General features: G+C 46.5%; 1 protein-coding gene across 2 annotated transcripts in view; it reads left to right on the top strand.

Annotated features, from left to right (window-relative positions):
• The first annotated feature begins 276 nt into the window (after nucleotides 1-276).
• ptgir (prostaglandin I2 receptor) overlaps nucleotides 277-20,373 on the top strand; it is a 168,389-nt gene continuing 148,292 nt past the window's right edge. The window contains exon 1 of one of the 2 annotated variants that reach the window (XM_059950924.1): nucleotides 277-1,427. In XM_059950924.1, the coding sequence (XP_059806907.1) occupies nucleotides 630-1,427 (798 nt within the window). In that variant the 5' untranslated portion in view covers nucleotides 277-629. The remainder of the gene's footprint in view (nucleotides 1,428-20,373) is intronic. The other variant, XM_059950923.1, reaches the window with a different exon arrangement.

Here is a 20,373-nt window from a genome sequence, read left to right as displayed (position 1 = left end):
GCCGCATAGCGTCATCTATGAATCTGTCCTGTGCCTTACAGTGTCTAATATTAATGGACTTTAGCTTGTTAATTATGCGTGATTCATCTGTAGATTTTAATCTTACCTTCATAAGTTGGCGTGTGTTACGTGTGCTTTACACCCCGGTTTGGAGAAATGTTATCTAGCTTCTATATGCATTCAATGCTTATATATGTTAAATACATGCATATAGCTAAATGGCAATAAACTTGCCTTGAGTTGATTTAAATTGAGTAGTTGAAGAAAGAGGGGAGAGGTTTCTAGCGGGGATCTGGGATTTTGGAGCATGGTGTACAAATTCCACTCTTCCTGACGTTAGATTGGGCTTCGCCTTCCGAAGGCGATACGGCTTTAAGAGTTCTTCTCTCTCGGAACTGTCAGCGCCAGAGGTCCCGCCCCCAATTCTCAGATACAAATGCTCTAGTTTCAGATCAAGTCACCAGCCCTCTCTCGCTCTTTCTCCTCTCAGTCAGCGTTCGGCGTCTGGCCGGGCAGGAAAGGTGTGAGCATGAGAGGGGAGGAGGGCGGAGGATTCGCGGCAGGGCACCGACTCCCCAGACTCAGCAACTTCTGAGCAACTTTCTTTGTCGGAGCGAATCCCGGCCGCGATGAATAACAGCTCATGCGACGAGATGACCGAGATCCCGACCATCGGCACGCCTCTGGTGAGCATCGTGATGTTCCTGCTGGGTCTGCTGGGGAACCTTCTGGCCTTGGTCATCCTCGGGATGCACAGGAAGGAGCTGAGAGCCAAGTCGTCCGTCTTCCTCATCTTGGTGACCGGGCTGGTCGTCACCGACCTGTTGGGGACGTGCTTCCTTAGTCCCATCGTGTTCGTGGAGTACGCCAAGAAGAAGTCCATGATTGGTCTGGCTGGGGGCCGGACTCTCTGTAATCTCTTCTCCACTGCCATGATCTTCTTTGGGCTGGCCCCCACCCTCATCCTGTGTGCAATGGCGGTGGAGCGCTGCCTGGCCATCAGTTACCCCTATTATTACTCGCAGCACGTCAACCGAACCTACGCCAAGACTGTCCTGCCGGCGATCTACATTTTCAGCTTCCTCTTCTGCGTCCTGCCCATGCTCGATTTCGGGAAGCACAAGCAGTACTGCCCGGGCACCTGGTGCTTCGTGGACATGAAGTCGGCGGACAGCTCCGTGGTGGCTTTCTCTCTGCTGTACGCCAGCCTCATCGCCTTCCTGATCGTGGCCATCCTGCTGTGCAACGCCTCGGTCATCGTCAGCCTCTGCAAGATGCGCAAAGGCCAGCGGTCGCGGAGGGGCTCGGTGCTGACCTCGCAGAAGAGGAGGAGAAGTGTCTTCGGGCAGCGGGAGGAGGAGGTGGACCACCTCATTCTGCTGGCTTTGATGACCACTATATTCGGCATCTGCTCCCTTCCCCTGACGGTAAGTCCCCGCATTCGTGAACCGAACCCGCTCGCGTCGGCGACATCGCCCGCTCTCTTTGCACAGTGCGACAGAACGCACTCGGGGGAGAGTGTCCTGGGACGTGTTGTTGGGGCCAGGATGGCGAGTTCAGATCCACTGGCGGGGCGGTTTGCAAAGTTATATTCAGTGAAAGGAAGCTGCACTTTAAACCCAGTGTTGGTGTAACGTGCTGCAGTCGGCTGGTTTCCTAGTTACCGGCACGCCATCCCTCCAGGTAATGACAGTGCTAAACTCGGAATCGCGTTTAATATCACTGGCATATGTTGTGGAGGTTGTTGTAGCAGTACATAAGAACAAAAACTGTAAAATACAGCAAGTATACGTTTTTACAAAGTGAAAATAGGTAGAGCAAAAAGAGAGAGAGAGAAAAAGTAGTGAGATAGTGTTCATGGGTTCAGTGTCCATTCAGAAATCGGATGGCAGAGGGGAAGAAGCTGTTCCTGAATCGTTGAGTGTGTGTCTTCAGGCTCCTGTACCTCTTCCCTGATGGTAGCAACGAGAAGAGGGTGTGTCTTGGGTGATGGGGGTCCTGAATGATGGATGCCGCCTTTTTGAGGCACCGCTCGTAGAGGACGTTCTCGAAACTGGGGAGGCTAAAGCCCATGATGACTGAGTTTACAACTTTCTGCAGCTTTTATTTTGATCCTGTGAAGTGCCCCCCTCCTCCCCACCCCCACACCGGACGGTGATGCAGCCGGTTAGAATGCTCACCTGTGGGAAATTGCCCCTATCTTTGGTAACATACCAATTCTCCTCGAACTCCTCATGGAAGGCGAATGCCGCGCCTTCTTCGTAGCTGCATCGATATGCTGGGTCCAGGATCGATCGTTAGAGATGCTGACACCCAGGAACTTGAAACCAGTCACCTTTTCCACCTCTTTGATAGGAGATTTGATCGAGGCGTACAAAACTATGAGGGGTTGTAGATAGGGTAACTGCAAGCAGGGTCTTCCCACTGAGGTTGGGTGGGACTACAACCAGAGGTCATGGGTTAAGGGTGAACAGTGAAAAGGGGAATATGAGGGGAAAGTTCTTCACTCAGAGGGTTGTGAGAGTGTGGAATGAGCTGCCGGCGCAAGTGGTGCATCTGAGCTCGATTTCAATGTTCAAGATAAGTTTGCATAGGTACGTGTTTGGTAGGGGTATGGAGGGCCATGGGCTGCATGCAGGTCAGTGGGAGTAGGCAATTTAAATGGGTTGGCACGGACTTGACGGGCCGACGGGACTGATTCTCCGCTATATTTTTCTATGACACTGTTTATTCTGGCGGTGCCCCGGGCTTCCTTCATCGTGTCAGTAGCTTCGTCTCGGTTTGCACTGCTGGCAGCGAGGCTCGGGAATGCCGTCGCTCGCGGAGGTGCTGTAGAAGGACTTTTCATTGCTGTTCCCACAACAATTTTGTTTGATCAGTCGGGGTGGTGAGTCCTGAGCCGAAACCCCCCACCCCCCGAACCTGGAGGACCGGTGGACCCCTCCGAGCCTGGCCTCGACCCTTTGACCTGGTAGGCACAGGTGACCCTTAACAAGAGCCAAAGCGAAATGCCCCGACCCTAGCGGACATGGGTCTCCGAGCCGCTGAGGCACGCCAGCCTCCAGTCCGGACCACAAGCTTGCGGTTCTCTTGCAGGAGCCGTGCGTGGAAGCTGGCAATAATTCACTGAGGCAGGGCGACTGGGGCGGAAGGGTTTATTAAATGTCAGCCTTGCGCACGTCGTGAGCTGCCGCCTCGTCGGTCCAGACACTCAAGTTCCACCCGCACCTCTGGCACAGTCTGTTTGGAGGCTGCAGGTTTCCAGTGGGTGCGCCAAAACCTTCCTTCGTGCCAAACTCATCCTGCCTGGTTGGTAGACTGCTCGGGTGGCGGGTCGAGATACGTCTCAACCAAAGTAGGCGTAAGGCGCTTTTACCCCTCTACTAGCGTGCGGGTCTCCCTTGGGCAAGGTGTAGCACCTGCTTAGCTCCCCCACCCCCCGCCATTCAGAATCACGTGAAGCCACGGGAGTAGGCGGTGGACGGTCATACGAGCTGCCGGTGCAGATCACAAGTCCTGGTTATGAGACCACGGACACCAGGTAGACAATCTCTGAAGGACATAAACCGTGGAAGAATACAGCACAGGATCAAGCCATTCGGCTCACAATGTCGCGCCGAAAAACCCGCTTAAAGGCAAATCAAAAACATCCAAACATTAATCCCCCTCAGCTATACGATTTACATAGCCTTCCATCTTTCGTACATACATCTGCCTATCCAAACTTCCTTCGTGTCCAATGTTTTTGCCTCTACCGACATTCTCTGAGTAAAATTCTTACCCCTCGCATCCCCTGTGAACTTCACCCCTCTCACCTGCAATGCGTCATGCCCTATGATATTGAAGTATTGATAATGGCCAGGGGTCACCCGTCTTGCAAAGACACCGCCCAGAAGAAGGTATTGGCGAACCACTTTGGTAGGAAAAAATTGCTAAGAGCAATTATGGTCATGGAAAGACCATAATCGCTCAAGTCATACGACAAGACACAACGAATGAACTGGCCACTAAATTGCTCGCGTGTAGGTGAGTGGTCACGTTCGCAGAGAGTTCGTGGGAAATTTGGAACTTTAAGATAGATTAGTGTAAGCGATCTTGATGGTTGCATTATTCTGCAGCACGAAGCTGCAAGACATCGGGCCACAATATCCTCCAGAGGGGGAGGGATATGGCCAACGTGCGGAGGGTTAGGGTCGATGGTTCACAGACGTTAATGTGGATCGTGTTAAAGGGAAAAGAAAACATTAAACGTCCGGCCAAACAGGGCCGTTAAATAAAACTCTCAAACGGAAAACGAAGCCTACACTGTGGCTGAAAAGAACTATCGGTAAATATAAAACTAATATCGCTAGTCTTCAGAGTCCGTTGACCGGACAGTCCAAGTTCCCAGGCAAGGCCGAAAGCAAGCAGGCAGCGAAACATTGCTGTGCTCCGTGCTGCGAAGAATGGAGTTAAACACTATCACAATGAGATGATAATTAGCTGACACGTGTATATTCACAAGCGCAATTGCCGTATCTACTGCTCTGCTGAAGCGTGGTTGTGACAGGAGCAGTATGAATGAATTGCCTCCATTACGGTCTCATCACTAGGGTAGCGAGCTATTTACTGTATTGTTTACTGTTTAGTGCTGAGCACTACATGCATTTTGAAATAGACTATTTTATCTGAGCTAATGTTTTGTTTTGCACAGTATTGTACTTGTCAACGTGGGGCGAAGAGAGAGTTTGTAACTCTGGCGGGAGCAAAGGGTGTTGGGAGTGGCCAGGGTGGAGTGCCCTGGGAGGGGTGTGGGACTGGTGGTAGAGAAGGAGAGTCAGGGGTGGATGCAGACACCCCAGCCCTGAGACACCAGGCAGGGTCACTTGATTCCAAACAATTGGTTTATTGATCATTACAGAATGTCTCTCCGGTCATTCCCACTCCATCTCCTCTCCCTTCCCCTTTCCCCAACCATGATTTCCCTCTCCCTGTTCCCTTCCCACTCTCAGTCCACAATAGAGACCCAGATCAGAATCAGGTTTATCATCACTCACATATATCAGGATATTTGTTACTTTTTTTGTGGCAACAATGCAATACATAAAATTACTACAGTAGTGTGTGTGCGTGTGTGTGTGTGTGTGTGTGTGTGTGTGTCTAAGACTCTTGCACAGTACTGTAGTGCTGTGTGTGATATATGTTTGTTGGGTGCACCATGGTCCATTGGAATGCTGTTTCATTTGGTTGACTAGAGGTACAGTCAGGTGAACTTGAACTTGAATTTGACAGCCAGCACAAACACGGTGGGCTATCTCTGTGGCTCAGGTTAAGATTGTAGCCTCCTCATAACAAGAGATACAGCTATTTTCCCTAAAGTTAAATCCAAGTGTGTCTTTAGTTAAGGAAGCAGGTGCTATATTTATAATTAGATACTGCGATAAGTCCATAAGAGATTGGAGCTGAATTAGGCCATATGGCCTTTTGAGTCTGTTCTGACATTCCAACATGGCTGATTTACTCCCACCCCACCCAACTCCATTCTCCTGCTTTTCCCTGTAACCTTTGACACCATGACTAATCACGAACCTATCAACTTCCTCTTAAAATACACCCACTAACTTGGCCTGCTCAGCCATCTACGGCAATAAATTCCACAGATCCACCACCCTTCAGTTAAAGAAATCTCTCATCATTGCGTTTCAAAGCAGAGATTTCCAGTCTGAGGTTCACAGCCCGCCTGGTTAATGGTAAGATTCCATGACACAAAAAAGATTGGGAACCCCTGTTCTAAAAGGATATTCTACCATTTGAGGCTGTGGCCTCTGGTCCTCGACTCTCCTACTATTGGACACATACTCTCTATGTCTACTCCAACTAGGCCTGTTAATATCCAGTTTGTTTCAATGAGATTCTCCTTCTAAACTCCAGCAAATAGAGTTTGATGTCTCTTTTTCTTTCTTTGTAAATCTTTTTATTAATTTTAAACAAACATAAATGAAACATGAATACAAGGTGTTTGAGAGTACATAATTAATTAATAGTTTAAATAGACATTATATAATAATAAAAATATATAACCTCCCAAACTCAGAACATTAATGAACAAAGAAGCAAAAAGAAAAAAAAAGAAAGACCCCCCCCCCCAAAAAGAGGGAAAAAAACCAAAAAAAAAAACACTAACCAACATGGGTCATTGAATAATATTAAGTACATATACAGTAGTGCCAATAACTCCGAACCTCCATCCAAATAATTAAGGATAATATAAGTAAGGTTTAGGAAAAGACAATTCAACTCAAATGAAAATGTTGTTGATGTCTCAATGTCTTTAATAAGTTTCTGTTGTGTGAAAATATCCTCAACAGAATCTCTTAATGTCAAAGAGTGTGGTCACAGCCCTGAAAAACTGCATTGTGAGGCTGACTTACCATTTCAGAGTAAACTTGGAACCTTTTTGTCAGCCACTTCTCTGGTATTGCACAACAGTTTCTAGATGTTCTTCAAGATTTTCCTGTAAGCCGTGGAGATAAGATTCTTCATAAGCTTTCAAGCAACTTTATAACAAAGTTTAAGATTCAACTTTAAACCTTTTCTACAGTTAGAGTCTTGACAATAACGATGTTAATTTATCAATGGTGCCTTCCAACACAGTGTATCATCACTGAAGGACTGCTGCTGAGAGTCCAGTGTCCGGTTCATGTTACCTCTCTGCTGTGCATGTGAGGAGGGCCGGAGTGTCCTTCAATGACATATTAAACTACAGGACTGTGCAAAAGTCTCAGGCACATATAGCTAGTGTGCCGAAGACTTTTGTGCAGTACCGTACTTGTCAACGTGGAGCGGAGAGCAAGTTTGGACATCGGGCAGGAGCATAGGATGTTGGGAATGGCGAGGGTGGAGCGCCACGGGAGGGTCATGTGGCAGAGAAGGAGTCCAGGGCCTGGGGTGGAGTGGCTGCAGACACACCCAGCCCTGAGACACCAGAAAAGATCATATGATTCTGAACAATTGGTTTATTGATCATTACACAATGTCTTTCTGGTGCTTTCCGCCGCTTCCCCTTTCCCAACCACGATTCTCCGCTCCCTGCCCACTTTCCACTCTCAGTCCACACAGATCAGAATCAGGTTTATCATCAGATGAAACGGGGACACCTCTTTTTCCCTTATTGGGAGAGAGAGAGAGAGAGCCTGTGGTAGGTCAAATTACCAGGTGAACAAGCAGCCTTTGGGGTTCTGCAAGTCTCTATCTTCATTGTTGCATTGCTGCATGCTTGAGTGCCCGATGGGGGGGGGGGTGCCGATGCTTTATTGCTGGTGGGGGGGTGGTCACTGCTTTGTTGCTGCTCACCCGTGGGAGGGGGGAGCTGAGGGGGGATGGGTGGGTTTGGAGTTTTAACACTTAACTGTCATTCATTCTTTGAGGCACTCCTGTGCTTTCGTGGATGGTTGCGAAGAAAAAAGAATTTTAGAATGTGTATGTAATTTTAGAATGCATACATTTTTCTGCCATTAAATGTACCTTTGAAATCTTTGAAACTCACGTATGTTAGGAAGTGTGTTTCTTTATGCAGCAGCTGTACAGTGCAATACATAAAATTATTACATTACTGTGAAAAAGTGTTAGGCACCCTAGCTATAAATTTCTGCCCTAGTCTGTTGCACAGTACTTTAAGTCTCTATCTCTGTCTGCCGGGTAGGCAGGAAAGATGTTCTTAAACTTTTTAAAAAATATATGTACCAGAGTTGCGAGTCAGCATCGTATTTATATTTACTCAGTAGTTGTTAGAATCTTAAGAGATATTTTGTAAGAGCAATTTCATAGGAGAAATTTGGGTAGGTCCATGGACAGGTATAGGGTGCTATGGTCCAGATGTTGGTGGATGGGAGTAGGCAGAATAACAGTCACCATTACCATCATTGTGTGCCGTGTGGGCGATCATGGACTTTCCGTGAAGATGATTGGGGTTTTTTTTGGCAAATTTTTCCACAGAAGTGACTTTCCATTGCCTTCTTCTGGGCAGTGACTTCAGAAGATGAGTGACCCCCAACCACTATCAATACCCTTCAGAGATTGTCTGCCTGACATCCACGGTCGCATAACCAGAACTTGTGATAAGCACCGGCTGCTCATACGACAATCCGCCACCTGCTCCCATGACCTTAATTGGTGGGGAGAGGGGTCTAAGTAGGTTGTACATCTTGTGCAAGGGTGACCTGCGGGCTAGTGGAGGGAAGAAGCTCCTTTGGTAGAGACATATCTCCACCCTGTCATCCATGTAGGTTTGAGCCTAGGGCCCATCTAGCCCAAACCTACATTCGTAACAGGGTGGAGATATGTGGAGAATCCAACCGATTCAGTGACTCTACGATTCTATCTGGAATGCGATGGGTACAAAGAAAACTCTGCGATCCAGAGGTTCCCAACTCTTTTTATGCCATGGAGCCTTACCGTTAACCAAGGGGCCCTTGGACCCCAAGTTGGGGAGCCCTGCCCCTGGACTCCTCCTCCTGTGGCTTCATGTGCATCCCAATTTTCATCAGTCCTCAAGAGGTGTCTAATCCCAAAACCTGGAACTCCCTCCCTGAAAACCTCCACTTATTCACCCTTCTCCTTCAGGTTGCCAATTAAATCCTAGCGCTGAAATCCTGAAGACCTGCCTTCTAGGCGCACTCTCTCAAGGCCCTTTCTCGCCTGTGGGTTGCTCCAGATTTCCAGCATCTGCAGAATCCCTTGCGGTTATGATTAGTTTTATTTTTACTGCTGTTTGCTGTTGGATGATGTGGAGATGCTGGTTTCATTCTTCTCTGCCGTCCAGCAGCTGCGTGTGTCACTCAGCACCGAGCTGATGTTTCACATCGCCTCGCCATTAGGCGGCCGCGAAATGATGATGATGGTGACAGCGAGATTACTGGAAATAAAGCCACGCTGGAGCTCAGTGCATGGAGGTTGAGTTGGGCGTGTGTGGAGGGAAGGGAGCTATTTACCCCCACGCATCTTTTACAGTGGTTTACAAGAGAAATTCCCTGCCGGTGCTTTCATCAGATGGTGAATATTTCAGGCTGAAGATCTTTCATCGGGGTTTCCTTGCTCTCTTTACACAGATCTGTATCAACGTTAAATACATACCATCTCAAGGTCTTTTAACTGAGTTCTCTACCAAACCAAATATAACTCCATTGCTCTAATACCTCTCTCTTTCCCCCCTCTTCTCCTCTTTCTCTCCCACTCTCACTCTTGCCCTCTCTCTCACACATACCACACACTCACTCTGTCTCACACACACACACTCTCACACTCACTCACTCTCTCACACTCACTCTTTCACACACACTCACTCTCTCACACACTCTCTCACACACTCACTCTCTCACACTCACACTCACTCTCTCTCACTCATTCTCTCTCACACACTCTCTCTCACACATACCACACACTCACTCTGTCTCTCACACACACACTCTCACACTCACTCTCTCTCTCTCTCACACACTCGCAGTCTCTCTCTCACACTGTCTCTCTCTCTCTCTCTCACACACTCTCAGTCTCTCTCACTCACACTCTCTCTCACATTCTCAGTCTCTCTCTCTCACACTCTCAGTCTCTCTCACTCACACTGTCTCTCTCTCACACTCTCAGTCTCTCTCACACAGTCTCTCTCACTCACACTGTCTCTCCCTCTCACACTCTCAGTCTCTCTCTCACACTGTCTCTCTCTCTTACACTCAGTCTCTCTCTCTCTCACACTCTCAGTCTCTCTCTCTCACACTCTTGTCTCACTCACACACTCTGTCTCTCTCACTCACACACTCTCTCACACTCACTCTCACTCACTCTCTCACACACTCTCTCTCACACATACCACACACTCTGTCTCTCACACACACACTCTCACACTCACTCTCTCTCTCTCACACACTCGCAGTCTCTCTCTCACACTGTCTCTCTCTCTCACACACTGTCTCTCTCACTCACACTCTCTCTCTCACACTCTCAGTCTCTCACTCACACTGTCTCTCTCTCACACTCTCAGTCTCTCTCACACTCAGTCTCTCTCACTCACACTGTCTCTCCCTCTCTCACACTCTCTCTCACACTGTCTCTCTCTCTCTCTCTCACACTCTCAGTCTCTCTCACACTCAGTCTCTCTCACTCACACTCTCTCTCTCTTACACTCTCAGTCTCTCTCTCTCACACTCTCAGTCTCTCTCTCTCACACTCTTGTCTCACTTACACTCTGTCTCTCTCACTCACACACTCTCTCTCTCTCAGTCTGTCTCTCACACTCTCTGTCTCTCTCACTCACATGCTCAGTCTCTCGCTCTCTCTCACACACACAGAGACGCATTTTCACTCGCTCTCTCTCAGAAACAGGAACAGAATCAGGCTTAATATTGTTCATATGTGTCATAATATTTGCGGTTTGCAGCAGCAGTAGTGCATTGCATAATAAAAATCTATAAGTTCCAGTGAAAAATACATAGATTATATAATTTAAATTAAATAAGTAGTGAAAAAAGGTAGAAAAATATAGCGAGGTTGTGTTCATGGGTTTATTGTCCATTCAGAAATCTGTTGGCAGAGGAGAAGAAGCTGTTCTTAAAACATTAAGTGTGTGCCTTCCGGCTCCTGTATCTCCTCCCTGGAGGATGCAATCAGAAGAGGGCAAGCGCTGGGTACTGGAGGTCCTCAACAATGGGTGGCACTGTTTTGAGGCATTACCTTTTGAAAATGTCCTTGGTGCTGAGGAGGGTAGTGCCCATGTTGGAGGTAGCTGTTTACAACTTTCTGCAATAGCTCCTCCATACTAGATAATGATGCAACATTAGAATGCTCTCCGCGGTACATCTGTAGAAGTTTGCTAGAGTCTTTATTGATGTACCAAATCTCTTGAAACTCCTAATGAAATATAGCTTCTTTTGTGTCTTCTTGGTGATTGCATCAATACGTTGGGCCCAGGATAGATCTTCAGAGATGTTGATACCCAGGACCTTTTCCACTGCTGATCTCTCGATAAGGACTGGTGTGTTTTCCCTCAACTTCCCCCTCCCTGAAGTCCACAATCAAATCCTTGGTCTTGCTGGCGTTGGGTGCAAGGTTGTTGCTGCGACACCACTCAACCAGCTGAACTATCTCACTCGTGTACCCCTCCTCGACACCATCTGAAATTTGGCCAACAATAGTTGTGTCATTGGCAAGTCTATAGATGGCATTTGAGCTGTGCCTAGCTAGAGCCATGGGTGTAGAGAGAGTAGAGCAGTGGGTTAAGCACGCAGTGTTGATTGTCAGTGAGGTGTGGCAGTATTGATGGTCAACGAGGAAATGTTATTTCTGATCTGCACAGACTGTGGTGTCCTGCTGACGAAGGTTCAGCTTCAGAGAGAGATACAGAGGTCTGGCACTTAGACCTTGTTGGTTTGTACTGAGGTTAGAATGATGTTGAACGCTAAATTGTAAACAGTAAACCATTTGACGTAGGTTTTGCTATTGTCCAGGTCATCCAAGGAGCCAGTGAGATCTTTCTTTACCTTTCTCACACTCTCTTTTTTCTGTCCTTCATTCACCCTCACCCCTCTCCCTCTCCCCTCCCCCTCCCCCTCTTCCTCCCCTTCCCCCTCCTCCCTCTCCCTCTCCCTCCCTCTCTCTTCTTTCTCTCACTCTCTCAATCATTTTCTCTCTGTCCTCTCACCCAAATCACTGCTAACCAGGTTCCAAAGGCCTGTCCTGGAGCCGCCCGACGCTAACGTTCACCGAGAGAGTTTTTTCATGGAAATCCCATGTGGCAGTGGTTGGTCAGCTGTTTAATCATTATCTTTTCATGTCTATGTTTGGAATTCACCACATCAAAAGCCTGTAGGGATTCTGCTGCTCAGTTCGTTCCTAACACCCACTGTTCAGGTTTTGGTCATTAAAGACTTCAGGGAAGTTAGGATTCCCAAGCAGGCCGTGATGCATCCAGTTAGGATTCATCAGTTGTGGTTTACTGGGGCCTTTGATTACATACCGAATTTCCTTAAACTCCCAAGAAAGTGGAGATTTAGGGGTCCTTTCTGCATGGTTGCATCTATGTGCTGGGCCCAGGGCCGGTACGCCGATATAGAACGTAGAACTTAGCCGCTACTGATGTTTGGCTCACCAGCCTATAATTTCCCATCTTATTCTAAGAGTCTTTCTTAAACAGCTGGACAAAAAAATCCTTATCTGTGGGTAAGGATGTTAGGGCCCCTGCAATTTCTGCGCTAACCTCCGATAAGGTCCAAGAGAATATCTTGTCAGACCCTGGAGATGTATCCACCCTAATCTGTCTCAATACAGAGAGCTCGTAATCTGTATAGGTTCCATGAGGCCAGTGCTGCTTTACCTCACTTCTATAGAGCCTGAGTGACTACAGGTGCAAAAGATCCATTTAAGATCTTCTCCATCTCTTCCAGCTCCATGCATAGATGACCTTTCTAATCTTCAAGAGGACCAATATTGACACTTGCTATCCTATTTATTTAGCAATACAGTGTGACATAGGCCCTTCTAGCCCTCCAAGCCACACTGCCCTAGCAACTGGTGACAAACCTGATTGACATTGGCGGCTGTCGATCCCGGGGGATCTTGGGCTTGCTCCTCTGGTGGGCTGTGCCCTCTCCAGGGCGCAAGCCTGGGCAGGAAGATTTGTAGAACCGGCTGCTGCCCGTGAAGCAGGTTCCCCCTCTCCACATCACTGATACGGTCAAAATGAAAGGCAAGCGCCAATACAGCTCGGCACCAGTGTCGTCGCAGAGGTTGCCAGAGTGAAGTTATAAACAACATCGAACTGCCTCAGGATTTCCGAAGCCTTTCCCATGGGTGGGTACAGCCGCAAGGCAGCAGAGGTTTAAAATCAGAGTTTTCATTCTCCTAGGCAGGCTGCTGACCAAGGCTGACGAGCCTCACCTGCCTGAAGCAACTGGTTTTGAGGCGCCAGTGGTCCAGCGTTGCCCCTCCTCTTGTCAGTAGAAACAGTTCCACCGGGCCTAGTGGCTAAGCCACACGTGAAGGCCAAGAGTTGGACTTGGTTGTCAGAGGCTGTTAGAGACACACGACATTTGGAGCACTTTATAGGTAGTGGGAGCTTATCCCCACTATCACTCCCCCCCCCCCCCCCCCGGCTATGCCAACCTTAGGAACCAAGGAACCAAATCCCAACTAACCTTAACCTAATCATGGGACAATTTACAATGCCCAATTACCCCAGCTGCTGCGCCTGCGGACTGTGGGGAGAAACCAGAGGACCTGGTAAAAACCCACGCAAAGCACAAGGAGGACGTGCAAAAAGACTCCTTAAAGACCGGCACCAGAACTGAACTCCAGAGTGTCCCAAGCTGTAATACCCTCCACGCTAACCTCTACAATACCGCGGCGCCATTTCTCCGTAGGAGCCCTTGAAATAAGTCGAATGGTTTAATTACACTGTTTGCTTGTGACATAAATGCACCTTATTATTTGTTATTTTATCTGTGGCGATAGTACTGACTGGGTTGTGTGTGAGTTACACGTTCTGTGCTGTGCACCTTGTTCTGGAGAAGCGTTGTTTTGTCTGGTGGCATATGGTCGAAATGACAACAAATCTTGAACTTGAACTCAAACTTAATTTAAGTACTTTCAGGGTCTGCCAAACGTGCATGGTAGTGTTTCCTAATGACTATGCTGGGTATGAACAGGAAGTCCTCTTTACTGAAATACATTACCAACACAGCGGGGGTTTTGCATAAATCTGTTGCAGTTCTAGTTCTTGTTAATCATTCTCTCCACTTGAAGAGCAAGAGCATGAAGATAATAACGTTAAAATTAATCTTCGGCGTGTACAGTATTTGTGATAATATTACATGATGTGTTGTGTGTGAGTTATAGCACTGTGCAAAAGTCTTCGGTGCATATATGTGCAGTTAGTGTCTAAGACTTTTGCACAGTACCGTAGTAGTTTTATGTATTGAACTGCTGCAAAAAAACCATGGATTTCAAGACATACGTGAGTGATGATAAACCTGATTCTGATCTGGGTCTCTGTTGTGGACTGAGAGTGGGAAGGGGGCAGGGAGAGGAAAATCATGGTTGGGGAAAGGGGAAGGGAGAGGGAAGCACCACAGAGACTTTCTGTAATGATCAATAAACTGATTGTTTGGCATCAAGTGAGCTTGCCTGGTGGCTCAGGACTGGGCATGTGTTTACACACATGCCACCCCACCCCTGGCACACCTTCTCTGCCTCCCTCCTGCAGTGCTCCACCCTCGCCATTCCCGACATCCTATGCTCCCATCATATTTACAAACTCGCTTTCTGTTCAACATTGACAAATACAGTACTGTGCAAAAGTCTGGACACCCTAGCTCTATATGTGCCTGAGACTCTTGCAGAGTACTGTATACTAATGGACTTCAAACACTGACATTGAGTGAGGTATCCTGCTTATTCTGCAGAGCTTAATAATCCCTTGGAGAAAACAACTGCAATTTTGACATAAGATAGATCAGGAAAAAATAGCCAACCATATTTGGAGAAAGTTATAAATGCCACAGGCAAACTAAACTATTTTTCTTTAGCACAGAGATCCAGCTCTGTAGATCTGCAGCTTCATACAGTAATTGGCTATTGTTGTCACGTGCACCAAGATAGAGTGAAAAGTTCTTGATTGCACGCCATCCAGACAATGATTTTGTACACAATACCTCAAGGGAGGATGAAAGCAAGGCAATAAAAGTGGAGATGAGAAGGGATTTCTTTAGCCGGAGAGTGGTGAGTCTGTGGAACTCATTGTCACAGGCGGCTGTTTAGGCAACGTCAGTGAGTATACTTAAGGCAGAGGTTGATGGAGTCTTGATTGGTCAGGGCATGAAGGGATACGGGGGAAAAGCAGGAGATTCGGGCTGAAAGGGAAAATGGATCAGCTATGAAGAAATGGCGAAGCCAACTTGATGGGCCAAATGGCCTAAATCTGCTCCTACATCTTATGGTCTTAAAAGAGTGCAGAATATATTGTTGCAATTACAGAGGAAGTGAATTGCGGACACACAAGTAAAGTGAGAGGGCCGTGAAGTGGTAGATTGAGAGACCAAATATTCATCCTTAGATGGGCCGAAGGGCTTTTCTCTGTGCTGTAGCTTACTATGGCTCCATGACTCTGTGAGAGGTAGGCAAGGTTGGCAAACTTCTCTGGGGAGTATCACAACCTGGTATGGAATGGAAAATCCTCCAGAAAGTAGTGGATTCGGCCCAGTCCATCGTGGGTAAAGCCCTCTCCAGCACCGAGCATGAACACTGTCATAGGAGAGCAGCGTCCATCATCAGAGATCCTCACCACCCAGGTCATGCACTTTTTTCACTGCTGCCATCAGGTAGAAGGTACAAGAGCTTCAGGTTCACGAACTACCCCTCAACCATCAAGCTCTTGAACAAAAGGGGATAATTACACTCACTTACCCAGCCGTTAAGATGTTCCCAAAGCCAATGACCTCACCTCAAGCAACACACACGAAATGCTGGTGGAACACAGCAGGCCAGGTAGCATCTATAGGGAGAGCACTGCTGACATTTCAGGCCCAGACCTTTTGTCAGAACCTCACTTTAAGGTCTTTTTATCTCATTATCTCATGTTCTCATTACTTATTGTTACGTATTCACATTTGCATTTGCACAGTTCATTGTCTTCTGCACTCTGGTTGATCTTTCATTGATCCTGTTTACAGTTACTATTCTATAGATTTCTCAGGGTTGTACATGGTGACATATTTATACCTTGATAACAAAATTTACTTAGAACCTTGAGGTCCATTAGGGAGTTTTATAAAAACAGGACAGAAGCAGTCTTTGAACCTGGGCTTGATATTAAATTTATTTGACAAAATTGCAAGAAAAGATCTTCATAGCAATGTATTTTAAATTCTAATAAAAGGACTGTGAGGTTGATAGATTAGTAGCTAGATTGCAGAGTTAACGGTTATTGTCACGGTGTACGCTGGTGGAGGAAAGACAGACTCCTGTATAGAGAGAAAAACAAGAGTTTATACATGGGAATTCTGATATAACGTCAATGCCTCGACCAAGTGATACTGTGAGACCAAACATTTGTAAATACATAGTGCTGTCCATTTGCTTCTCAGAGATGGGGGTTGCAAACTGACAAGACCACAAGGAATTTTCCTGCACGTACATCAACCAAACATACAAAACCTAGCAGCCTGTTCATTGGTCCGTTATCAAAACCAAACCACACACATCGTAAGTTCTTTTGCATCAAAGACACTTGCAGATTTCTACAGATGTACTGTGGAGAGCGTTCTAACTGGCTGCATCACCGTCTGGGATGGGGGTAGGAAGGCTACTGCACACGATCAAGGTAACCTATAGAAAATTGTAAACTCGGCCAGCTCCATCAGGGGCACTAACCTCCGTAGCATTCAGGACATCTTCAAGGAGCGGTGCCTCAAAAAGGTGGCGTCCATCATTGAAGACCACCATTACCACAGGGCGTGCCCTCTTCTCGTTGCTACCACCAGGGGAGGAGGTACAGAAGCCTGAAGGCACACAGTCAACGATTCAGGAACAGCTTCTCCCCCACTGCCATCCGATTTCTAGATGGACAATGAACACACGAACGCTACCTCACCAGCAAGAGAAAGTCTGCAGACAGTGGAAATCCAAGCAATGCACACAAAATACTGAAAGAACTCAGCAGGCCAGGCAACATCTGTGGAAAAAAGTACAGTCGACGTTTCGGGCCAAAACCCTTCGTCAGGGCCTCACTACTTATTTTTGCATTACTTGTTTAATTTAACTATTTAATATATATAGTCATACATGGAGATAAAAACTGTGAATTACAGTAAGTATATGTATTTTCTGTAATTCACAGGTTTTATCATTATTTACCGCTGCTGCAAAACAACATGCCGGTGATATTAAACCTAATTCTGATTTGATTGTGTCCGGGTTCATGGAAAGCTCCGCGCCAGCCGCGTTGTTTTACAATTTAGCGCACCAAATATGGTTATGGGCACATTTGGTTTGGCAACTAATAACTGCAACATTTGTGTACACAGAGAGCCAGGCCTCATTAATTTTGGGTGATTGGGATCTGTGTCCTCAGAAAATTTTAGACAATCCATCAGAATGATTTCATTCCAGCAAAGATGTTTGATCACACAAAGGTCTTGTAACTGATGGCGTATTCCCATTGTAAATATATCATTCAACACAAAGCACCGGAATAGCCCATCTTGTCATAACTAATGATATTGTATCGAAACATCTGCTGTTACCTTTGTTCTTCAGACACTGTGAATTTAGGGGTTTGGTGCTATTGTCGCTGTTCTCTTCCGCGAGGGAGGTCGGGGGTGGTTATTGTCACTGTTTTTTTTCGCCGCAGGGGAGGGGATCTTTGATTTTTTTGTTGTTTCTTTTCTGTTTTGCACCGGGGGACGGGGAAAGTTGATGCCTTTTCTACCATCAATGCCCTTGGACTTTCACGGCTATCTGGAGAAGACAAAATATGTCACGCATATTTTGACAATAAGATGAACCTTTGAACCTTTAAAGGTTTGGGAAGAGGGTCTTCAGTACAGTATCTCAGAAACAGAATTAGAATTAGGTTTAATATCACTGACATATGTCGTGAAACCTGTTGTTTTGTACAGTTCTAGACATTAAAATACTATTTTATTTGAGTGTGTGTGTGTTTGTATAGTGCTGTGCAAACGCTTTAGGTCCTAGGCACATATATACAGCTAGGCTGCCTAAGTCCTTTGCACAGTACTGTAGGAATTTTATGTATTGTACTGTAAAGCTGCTGCAAAAACTAAAACAAATTTTGTGACATATGTGAGTGGTGATAAACCTGATTCTGATCTGGGTCTCTGTTGTGGACTGAGAGTGGGAAGGGGGCAGGGAGAGGGGAATCACGGTTGTGAAAAGGGGAAGGGAGAGGGGAGGGAGCGGGAAGCACCAGAAAGGTATTCTGTAATGATCACTAAACATCTGTACTGTTCTACGTGCTGTGTTTTCCACAGCTGGGTGCATCACTGTCTGGTATGGGGTGGCGAGGGAAGGGGCTACTGCAAAGGATCAAAGTAAGCTGCGGAGAGTTGTGAAATTAGTCAGCACCACCACAGGCACTGGCCTCCGTACTCAGAACATTGTCAAGCAGTGACGCCTCCCATCATTTCCCAAGTCATGCTTTGTTCTCACTGCTACCATCAGGGAGGAGGTACAGAAGCGTGAAGGCACACACTCAACAATTCAGGAATAGATTCTTCCCTTCCGCCATCTGATTTCTGAGTAGATAATGAACCCATGAACACTACCTTTCTACTTTTTTACTTACTTTGTTTTTTACTACTTATTCAGTTTAAGTATTTAACATATATGGATGTACTTACTGTAATTTTCAGCTTTTTTTCTCTATTTTCATATATTATACTGTACCGTGCTGTTAACAAATCTCATAACATATGCCGGTGATATTAAACCTGATCCCCATTAAACTTTTTGGCATTTAGTGATGATATTATGGAAAATCCTTTCAGATTGTCAGTTTATTCAGTGACCCCCATAAAGCAGTCCCATTTAGTGTCCCATTTTACTGCGCTGGACTGCAGGTTAATTGCAGTGGGAATGGGTTATCGTTAAAAAAAAATCCTTTATGATGAGCGCTAGAGATGTTATGGCATTGAAAACAGATTTTGTTACTTTGAGCAAGATATGAGATTTAATCTTCTTGACGAGAGTCAGTAATTTTGCTGATTTGGGCCAAGAGTAACACACAGGGCTAGTTAAGGTCTTCAGAAGTGAATGTTGACATGTGGGGGGGGGGGGGGGGGGGGATGGAATGAGTTAGAGACGGCACATATTGTGCATGTGAGGAATGTTTAATGGAATTCTGAGAATGATGGGGAGAGAGATCTGAGGGAAACAGCGAATGTTGAAAGGCCACAATAGAGTGGGCGTGAAGAGGATGTTTCCTGAGGTGAGAGAGTGTAGAACATGGCCTCAGAATAGAGGTTCATCCATTCAGAATGGAGAGGAGGAGGACTTTCTTTAGCCAGGGAGTGATGAATCTGTGGAATTCATTGCCACAGGCAGCTGCAGAGGCCAAGTCTTCAGATATGTTTAAGGCAGAGATTAGAAACATAGAAAACCTACAGCACAATACAGGCCCTTCAGCCCACAAAGCTGTGCCGAACATGTCCCTACTTTAGAACTACCTAGGCTTACCCAGAGCCCTCTACTCTTCTAAGCTCCATGTATCCATCCAGGAGTCTCTTAAAAGACCCTGTTGTTTCCGCCTCCACCACCGCCGGCAGCCCATTCCACATGGTCACCACTCTCTGAGTAAAAAACTTACCCCTGACATCTCCTCTGTACCTACTCCCCAGCACCTTAAAACTATGCACCCTCGTGCCAGCCACTTCAGCCCTGGGGAAACGCCTCTGACTATCCACACAGTCAATGCCTCTCATCATCTTGTACACCTCTATCAGGTCGCCTCTCATCCTCCGTCGCTCCAAGGAGAAAAGGCCGAGTTCATTCAGCCTATTCTCATAAGGCATGCTCCCCAATCCAGGCAACATCTTTGTAAATCTCTTCTGCACCCTTTCTATAGTTTCCACGTCCTTCCTGTAGAAAGGCGACCGAAATTGAGCACAGTTCTCCAAGTGGGGTCTGACCAGAGTCCTATATAGCTGCAACATTACCTCTTGACTCTTAACCTCAATCTCACAATTGATGAAGGCCAATATACCATATGCCTTCTTAACCACAGAGTCAACCTGCACAGCAGCTTTGAGTGTCCTATGGACTCGGACTGCAAGATCCCTCTGATCCTCCACACCACCAAGAATCTTACCATTATTACTATATTCTGCCATCATACAGTATTGGACCTACCAAAATGAACTACTTCACAATTATCTGGGTTGAACTCCATCTGCCACTTCTCAGTCCAGTTTTGCATCCTATCAGTGTCCCGCTGTAATCTCTGACAGCCCTCCACACTATCCACAACACCCCAAACCTTTGTCATCAGCAAATTTACTAACACATCCCTACACTTCTTCATCCAGGCCATTTATAAAAATCACAGAGTAATCCCAGAACAGATCACCGAGGCACACCACTGGTCACCGGCCTCCATGCAGAATATGACTCGGCTACAACTACTCTTAGCCTTCTGTATGCAATCCAGTTCTGGATCCACAAAGCAATGTCCCTTTGGATCCCATGCCTCCTTATTTTCTCAATAAGCCTTGCATGGGGTACCTTATCAAATGCCTTGCTGAAATCCATATACACTACATCTACTGCTCTACCTTCATCAATGTGTTTAGTTACATCCTCAAAAAATTCAATCAGGCTTGTAAGGCATGACCT

This window comes from Hypanus sabinus, chromosome 26 (genome assembly GCF_030144855.1).
Source record: "Hypanus sabinus isolate sHypSab1 chromosome 26, sHypSab1.hap1, whole genome shotgun sequence".
NCBI lineage: Eukaryota > Metazoa > Chordata > Chondrichthyes > Myliobatiformes > Dasyatidae > Hypanus > Hypanus sabinus.
The sequence above is the reverse complement of the archived record's forward strand: the minus strand, read 5'-3'. Positions and strand labels throughout refer to the sequence as shown.